Source organism: Balearica regulorum, chromosome 3 (assembly GCF_011004875.1).
Source record: "Balearica regulorum gibbericeps isolate bBalReg1 chromosome 3, bBalReg1.pri, whole genome shotgun sequence".
Taxonomy (NCBI): Eukaryota; Metazoa; Chordata; class Aves; order Gruiformes; family Gruidae; genus Balearica; species Balearica regulorum.
The window spans coordinates 59,778,588-59,786,953 of NC_046186.1; the positions used below are offsets into that span (position 1 = coordinate 59,778,588).

Here is an 8,366-nt window from a genome sequence, read left to right on the forward strand (position 1 = left end):
CGGTGTGCCTGTTAGTCCCTAGTAGTAATTAGTAAGGGAAAAAAAAAATTGTCGTTGTAAAAACCTGTGGGGAACATCATCTGCAAAGTTAGATGCCTCTGACTTCCTTCAGCACTCTTCTCGTATGTATCTTAACGTAAGTACAATGTCTCAAAGCCTCTGGACTTTGTTACCATCAGTTCCACGTTTCCCTTCTTGTATAGGAAAAATAAAGCCAGTTTGGTTTCTGTTTTGCCTAGGAAACACCAAATACTTTAGTTTGTTCCCAGCTTCCCAATCACCAAACGGTACTTCAGCACTCTTTGCAATTTTCAAAGGAAGAAAACTAGTTAGTTCAGCAATAAGAATTTGAGAACTTCAAATACTTTGTGTAGAAGCAAATAGCAATACTAACCTCTTTCATTTTTTCCAGTTCATTCTGTAGTGCTTGTTTGGCAATTTCAACTTCTATAAGCTGCTGTCTTAATTTTTCATTTTCATCTTCTGTTACAGTACGTTTTTCTTCCACGTTTTCTAATTCGTGGTGAAGTCTCACCGATACATCTTTTGCAACCTAAATGAAATGGTAGTTCAAGAGAAAGATTAAAAAAAGGAATTACTGCTGCAGTGCTTAGTGCCTAAGCAACCATTTACAGGTTAATTCTGGATGTTTTGATGGAAGCGGTATGAAAAGAAACCTAGACAAGGACATCCACAGATAGAATTCTAAACAATTCAAAATTCAAGCCGATTCCGTCCAAAAATGGTATAGTCTTCCTATGGACTTCACTGGAAACCACGCTAGACACTAAACGCCAACTCCTTCTTACATTGTTATGCTGACAGTGAAATAGGACCTTCATTACTCCTGGAGACAGTACAGCATCTATTTTCTCTCAACCACTGCTAGCTTATGTTTTTCAAGGCACTAAGGCATATACCCTTCAAATACTTGACATGCAGCAGCATCTAAAAGCAGGGCCCACCTTCTCCAGGCGTACTGTACCTTGCCTGGTATAGGATCACAAACGGACACACCTTTATGTCAACCCTGATAGTTTCTCTCTCCTTCATGGACAGTTAATCTAAATATCTGGCTTTTACTACTATTGGTTAATTTAAAGTGTAAAATATGAACAAATAACATTTTTACTGACCTTGTGTTCACCCAAATGATGTCCAATATTTTAAATGAAAATGAACACTGAGGTTTTCGCTTTTTTCTTTTTCTTTTTTTTTTTCTTTTTATTTTTTCTGTTTTCACAGGAATAGAGTTAAAAGGCACATGTCAAGATCTAATTCCTCTTCCTCATGTAAGGTAATGAGTATTTTGCCATTCAAGCCACTTGCACTGTGGTTTGTGAAACCACCAGAAACTATGATTATGCACCAAAAATATTTAAATATGCATTAATCACTGTTATGATGGTGATTTAGACACATAGTTTGAAAAGCCTAATTTCCTGCTTTTTTAGAACACTGGAAAGTATAATTAATCCTTCTTAGCATTAGCTAGGGGAGCTCAGAGAGCTACCCTTTATGGCTTTGACTAGAACAACCTTTATGTTTGTATGTTAAAGAACTCTCTTTGACATACTAAAACTCTGAAGAAAAAAATAATTGCAAGCAAGCAGTCTGGAAGAATCTGATCTATCAGAAAACAGCAGCAGCTAGTGACTCAGCCTCCCCTGACAAGAAACCCAGTGTGTGTGAATTACAGATACAACACCGCAGTGTAGCACAAGATCATTCAATAACCTCCCCCACTGCACGCACACTCAAGACACATAATGCCCAACAGAAAGAGAGAGTGGAGAGGAATTTCAATTATAACCGTACTCCAAAGAGACTGCAGGATGAGCTGAGAATCACACCACCGGGCTATATCTTGATATCTTTTCCTACACTCGGTATTAAACTGCTCATCTAGTTGTCCAACCAAAGTAAATGGAAAATCATGGGGGACATTTGCAACAGCATCCTATCAGAATCTCTCTTCGGTCCATAAATACAGTCTGTAAATACAACCAAATAACAAAATCATTACTGGTAGTGATTTTTTGACAGAAAATTTGGTGGAGTAGCAGTTAATGCGGGGAAATCCTACAGAGCATTCTAGATCACGTGGGGAATGGGACTCACTTATGCAAGATGCATTTTAATACAGCTATATGCAAGACTGTATCTCTGAAGGATTAAGTCCCCTAATATATTACCCATGCAAAATGAAGGTTATTTTGGACAGAAATTCTTCAGAAAAGGACTTGGGAACACTACAAAGAACTGCACATGAGTTACAATTATGGTTAGCCAGCACCCAGAATTCAATTAGGCAGAAATTTGGCATTAGACATTCATCTCTACTCCAAAGCAGAACACATTCATGATCTGTGGGAACACTTTGCAAAAACATTATTCCTTTCCAAATAGTCAGTTGCATGGTTATTGGGAAAGACATGGGAGAAATCCTAATTAAAGCGAGCCCTTTGTCCAGCTCAGCCTAAGGCCTTAGCGGCTATCTCCTATATTGCAGGGGAGCACCTCACCGGAGGTGCCCTCACCATTTCCCTCCATGGGCCTGTGCATCTGATACTCAATACAAAGTAACATTGAGCCAACAAAGAAATCAACTCTGTAAGCTGGAATCACAATATTCACTTGGGACACGAAGGCTCATGTTCAAATTCTGCTTGCAAAGGTGCGTGTCTCAACAATTCACCTAAGCGTCATCCTGAGTGTACAAAATGTCCCTTGTTTCTATCAGAAATTCCCCTGACAAAGGGGCCTTCTGATCAGGAAGACTGGTCCAACGGGACCAAAAAAGGGGACAAAAAATGGGACTTTTGTCAAAAGCCACGTGGACAGCTGTACTGATAGAACTGTCGTGGCCACAACAGCAAACATGGGTTTTCAATATGCACAGAAAAGGAATATCAAATAGAAATAGAGAGAAGGATATTAGCATTTTAAATGGCATTAGTGAGAAAATTACTGGAACGTGTCTTGGACCGGTTTCTCCATTTTAATAAGAATGACAAGCTGGAAAATTTTCAGAAAAGATGATCCAAGTCTGTAAACCAGGCCTGGGAATAACAGACTCTCAATCCATTATACTTATCATAAAGAAGCTTAAAAATGGCCTTGTTCCTGATTAAATTATTAAATTAGCATTTTCAACTCCAGTTCACAGAATCCAGCGAGCCACAGGTTACTAGTCCCAGGCAGAAGCATGGTCGATAAGCTTGCATTTGCTATACAGAGATCTGTATTTCCATGCGAAATGGCAGGAGACTAGTCAACTGAAAAAAGTTTAGAAGTCCTGATTCAGTAAGAGCCTTAACAAAACCTAGTGGATGGAAGCAGAAATTAAACAGCTTCCAACTAGCACAAGAAAGGGTTTTTTTCCTGTAATTGGACCAATCTAGAATGGAGATGATAGATATTTTACCAATAGTAATCTTTAAACAAGCACTGAAACTTTTCCTGAACAATGGGCTGCGGTTCATTCAGACGTTATGGACGAAATATACTTAATTACGCATTGAAATTTGATGGCTGTGTCTATGGTTTCAGGTGGATGTGGAAAATCCTGGCTTCACTGAAGATGACAGCAGTTTTTCCACTGACACCAATGGAGTCAGGATTTCATATTGTGACTCTGCAAGTATCCAATCTAGCAGTCCTCTGCAATATTTACTAAAGAGTGCAGTAATCCCCTCAAAGTCAATGAGACTATTCAGTGAGGTTGGTTTAATTTTACAGCGGTAGGGTATGTTTTGAGTTCATCATAAAAGGTCCAAAACCTCCAGATCCTAATTTGTATTTCAATCACTTCTTGCATATTAACTTTACCAAAAAAAATGATTGGACTAAAGCTGAAAATAGCCTACCTATGTACCAAAGGACTTCTAGTACCAAGGTAAGCTTGCCCATTGCTATCCCATGAGCTGCACTGGGTGCACAGTGTACAACAGAACGGATGGAAATGTCTGAGTCATGAGGACCGTGTCTCTGTCTGAGGCGCTCCCTCCCCTTGACACCAGCTCACGTCCGTACCTTGAGGTCCTGCTCCATGCTGCGCAAGAGCTCGCCGTCGATCTCGCCGGTCTGGGCATAGCGGAGCCTCTTGCGCTCAGCCTTGCGCAGACGGTACTGAAGGATCCGGCAGTTCTTGTTGGCTCGTTCCAGTTCATGGCGCATTTCTTGGAGCTGACAAGCGTCCTCCTCGAAGAAACTGTCCCTCATCTCGTCCATCTCTGTCCTCAGCTCATCTATCTCATTCTGGCACCGGAGCAAGAAGGGGACAGGGATGCAACAGGTGGGTCAAAAGCACAGATGTCAGCACGTATAGGGGAAGGCGGCCAAAATGGAGCTCCTGCCCGCAGGGACACCAGCTAAATACAACCCAGCTCATCAAAAGCACCGCAAGGAAGCAGAGAAGTGCCACTGCCCACACGCCCCACGACAGGGCCATCTTACCTCTGCCTCCAGCATTAGTGCCGGGGGAGAGGGCGGCGGGAAAGCCCCCGCCCGGCGCGGAGATGGGGAGGCCGCCCGGCCCCGGTTCTCCCCCACCCCCGCCACCGCCCCGGCTATCCCCGCCGCCCCCCGCCCCTCACCTTGAGGCTCTCGTTCTCCTCCCGCAGCTTCTCCATCTCTTCCTGCATCTCCTCCTGCAGCTGCGGGCTCAGGGCGCCCTCGGGGACGCCGCTCCTGCCGCCGCCGCACGCCTCGCCCTGCCGCAGCCCCTCCGCCCCGGCCGCCGCCATGGCAGAGGGCGAGGAGGCGGAGGCGGCCGGGGGAGGCTCGGCCGGGGCGGCGGCCGCGGAGGCGGAGGAGGCGGAGGAAGCGCTGCCGCTGCTGCTGTGGTTGCTGCCCTTGGTTTGCATCTGGGCGGCCGCCGCCAGCCCCTTCCTGAGGTGGAACTGGATGAGCTCACTTTGCAGGCATCCCTCCTTCCAGTACCCGCCGCCGCCGCCCGCCGCCCCGCGGCCCTTCCCCGCGCCCGAGGAAGATGGAGTCGCCGGGGCCGCCTCCCCCGCGCCCTTCAGCGGAAACCGCCCCGCTTTCCCCCGCCAGTGCTTGGGCGGCGGCGGCGGCTGCGGCGCCACCGCCCCCTCCCGCTCCCCCCCGCCGCCGCCGCCTCCTGCAGGGGGCGCCTCCTCGGCGGCCCGCGGCGCGGCGGGCTCGGCGGCGCGCGGCGGCGGTTCCTCGGCGACGGCTTTCCCGCCGGGGCCGGGCGGCGGTTCAGCACCGGCGCCCGGCTGGACAGCTCCCGGAGGCCCGGCGCCGCGCGGCGGCTTGTCGGCGGCGCGGCCGCGGGCGGCTCTGGGGGCCTGGCCCGGCGGCGGGCGCGCCGAGGCGGCTTTGGCGGCGGCGGCCGGGGCGCGGGAGGCGGCGGCGGCGGCGGCGGGGGCGGGCGGCGGGCGCGGGGCGTTGTCGCGGGCCCTGGCCGGAGAGGAGGCTCGCTGCTGCTTCCTGCCGCTGCTGCCCTCGGGATGGAGGCGAGGCTCGGCGGCGGCGGCGCCCCCTGCAGGCGGCTGGCTCATGGCGGCGGCTATCTCGGGGAGACGTCCATCACCGGCGGCGTCCTCCGCCTCCTCCGCCGCCACCGCCCTGAGAGCTGGGGGAGGAGAAGCGGAGAAGACGGTCGGGGTGGGGACGGGGAGGACAGCCGGGGGGTGGCGGGGAGAAGGGCGATCTGGCGACGCCGGGGCCGGCGTGCCCGCTCCCTGCCGCCGCAGTGCCCCGTCTGCTCCCGAGCCCCGTCCCGCGGCCCGCCGGCGGGCAGAGCGGCGCCGGAGACAAGCCGGCCGAGGCTGAAGCCCAGCGTCAGTCCGGATGCCAAACCCTTCCCCCTGCTGGCTGCCACATCAGTTAAATTTCTGTCCGCACACAACCTTCCCTCTCGCTCATCCACGCTACCGAGCCGAGTACCAGACTGGGTCGCTACGGCACCTGTCTGCCTCCTCAAAGGCCTCTTCCAGGTGTCCGGCACAGCCGGGTGGGGAAGGCCGCTCCACAAAGGGCTGCACACGTGGAAGCAACAACAGATTTCCCTTCGGCTTTGACAGGGGCTCTTCCAGGACAAGGCTGGGCCTCCGAAACTCGGGAATCGAGGCCCATAAAGGAAAGGGGTCCTTCAATCAGCTTCTAAACCCAGATTTGTCCCAGTTTGTTTTCCAGAGGCACTGTCAGGACTTAAGACTGATTCAGGCTTGTTACTGATTATACTGACATAGGACTGAGGTGTAATCGCTCCGACAGATCTTCAAACCACCCTCACCCAGTACAAGATGTTATGTGGTATTCACCGAAGGGTGCTCAGATGGCAATTTTCTCCCACAGTGACAAACTAGGATTTTCATGGTCACAACAGATTATTAAAAAGGGCTCTTAAAAGCAATATCATGCTGCAAAGATGTTCCTTAATATATTCTGAAAATAATGGCTATGATACACAAGATGTTTTCACATAGCCTTTATTCAACCGTCCTTAAAGGCAAAACATGGGCAAAAGCAGAAATGACAGCATTCTTAACACAGCCTAACGATTCCCCTCCTAGAACACGGCTTAACCATTCCCTACTAGAACAGGGAATAAAGAAAAGAAACCCAACTGGGTAAAGTCAATGTAGACATTATACCATACCCTGACAATTGGTTTACTCCCTGGAACATACTAGACAATGAGACTGTGTTTGCTCTGCTCTCACTGGCAAGGCACAGGGTTTCCTCTCAAATGCACAATCATTATCATCCTGATTTTAACCGGTATACTGGAAATTAATGCTCAAAAGAACGCAATTTGGCAAAAACGTCCCAGGCATTATTTAGTAAAAAGGGAGCATTGGTGTGTGAACCCATCAAAACTTACATTTGTAATCACAACACTTTATAAAAGATTTGCTTTGTAGCTCTATTAAGCATCACAAACAAAATTCCCGAACTGCTGTTGTTCAGAGCTGAACAGGTAGAAAAGGTCACTCTTGAAATCCAAACCTAAAGAAATTGCAAAAAGCTAGGACTCAGCTTAGATCCTCTATCTTACTCATTATTCTGCCTTTTACCTAATGTTCACAATTAAATTAAAAACAATATTCGGGAATCCTGCACTATACCTGGCTCTCTTCGGGAAGTTTCACTGCAGCAAAGTCATCAGCGACCTGCCGGGAACACAACCCGCACCGTGCCTGCCCCCAATTCCAGGACCGGCTACCGCCTACGGTTCAGTTGGCCGATTTTTCTTTCTTTTTTTTTTTTTTTTTTCCTCTTCCCTCTTTTAACTAGCACAACAAAAGCCCCGTTTGAGGCCAAGTCCGAAATCCCCGTCCTCACAAAACTCCGCCACACAGCCTCCTCCCCAGAGGCAAACCCACGTGGCGCCAGGACGTGGCGTCTCCGCAGGTTTTCCTGTCGGGAACAGCTGCCCGGGCGGAAAAATGCATAAATAAAGGGCAGTAACAAAAGGGAAAAGTCCGGTGACTCCACCCGCCGGGATGGGGATCTCCGCTGCCCGGGGCCTCAGGCAGGGCTTCCCCTCGGCACCGGCCGCCCTGCCCCTCGCCGGGCGCCCGCCTCTCCCTCTCCGAGATCCCAATTCGCAACCGGGGCTTAAGGTTTGGGAGCGCTTCTGCCTTTTGTCCGTGTTTTTAAGGCGCGGGAGGATTTTCGCAGGTCTCCCTTTATACCTGGCGGATTTGTTGCGTCTGAATCCCGAGTAACGTTCCCTTTTTGGAGGGGGAAAAAAAAAAATATGGAAAAAAAAATAATGTTTGAACCTAAAGCGGCCGCATTACTCACCACCACTTTGTCTGCTGCCGGGCTGGCGAAATGCATGCACAGGGAGACGGGCACCCGCACACCAGGTACCCGGCGCTGCCAGAGCCGCTCAGGAAAATGAAGCAATATTCATGAGCTGACCTCACTGGGCCTGGGAGACGGAAAGGGGGGGGGGGAGGGAGGGAGGAAAGCAGCGAAGGGAAGAAAAAAGAAAAGATTAAACGGTAAGAACCCCGCCCAGGCCTGAAGGCTGAGTTGCGTCTCCTTATCTATCTGCACACGGTGGAATAGGATTACAGCGCAAATGGGGGAAGGGGCTGCATGCAAGGGATGCGCCCGGTTTCCCTTCCCGATGCATCCCGGCAATCGATTCTGATCAATTATTTAGTGTCCCCTCCAGGGGAGCCTGCTCTGACCAGGCAGGGATGCCGGGCGCCTTCCGCACCAGCAGCGGCGGGACGGCAACAGGATTTTCCTTTGTCCGCTGCCTCCATCCGCGCTGGCAGCGCGGCGGGTCCTCCCCGCGTCCCACCGACCCCAGCCCGCTGCGACCGGGAAGGGTTAGAAACAAAGGCAACCCGCTCCGCCCTACTGAAGGTGGTAAT

General features: G+C 50.3%; 1 protein-coding gene across 5 annotated transcripts in view; it reads right to left on the reverse strand.

Moving 5' to 3' along the window:
- The window catches only part of MTCL3 (MTCL family member 3), a 32,399-nt gene extending 24,400 nt beyond the window's left edge, over positions 1-7,999 (reverse strand). For 2 of the 5 annotated variants that reach the window (XM_075748037.1, XM_075748038.1), the window contains exons 1-4: positions 7,783-7,997; positions 4,599-5,602; positions 4,036-4,260; positions 395-553 (exon numbers count right to left, since the gene is read on the reverse strand). In XM_075748037.1, coding sequence (XP_075604152.1) covers positions 395-553; positions 4,036-4,260; positions 4,599-5,528 — 1,314 coding nt within the window. In that variant the 5' untranslated portion in view covers positions 5,529-5,602; positions 7,783-7,997. Of the gene's footprint in view, positions 1-394; positions 554-4,035; positions 4,261-4,598; positions 5,603-7,782 lie in introns of all 5 variants that reach the window. The other 3 variants (XM_075748036.1, XM_075748039.1, XM_075748033.1) reach the window with 3 other exon arrangements.
- Positions 8,000-8,366: the final 367 nt, after the last annotated feature.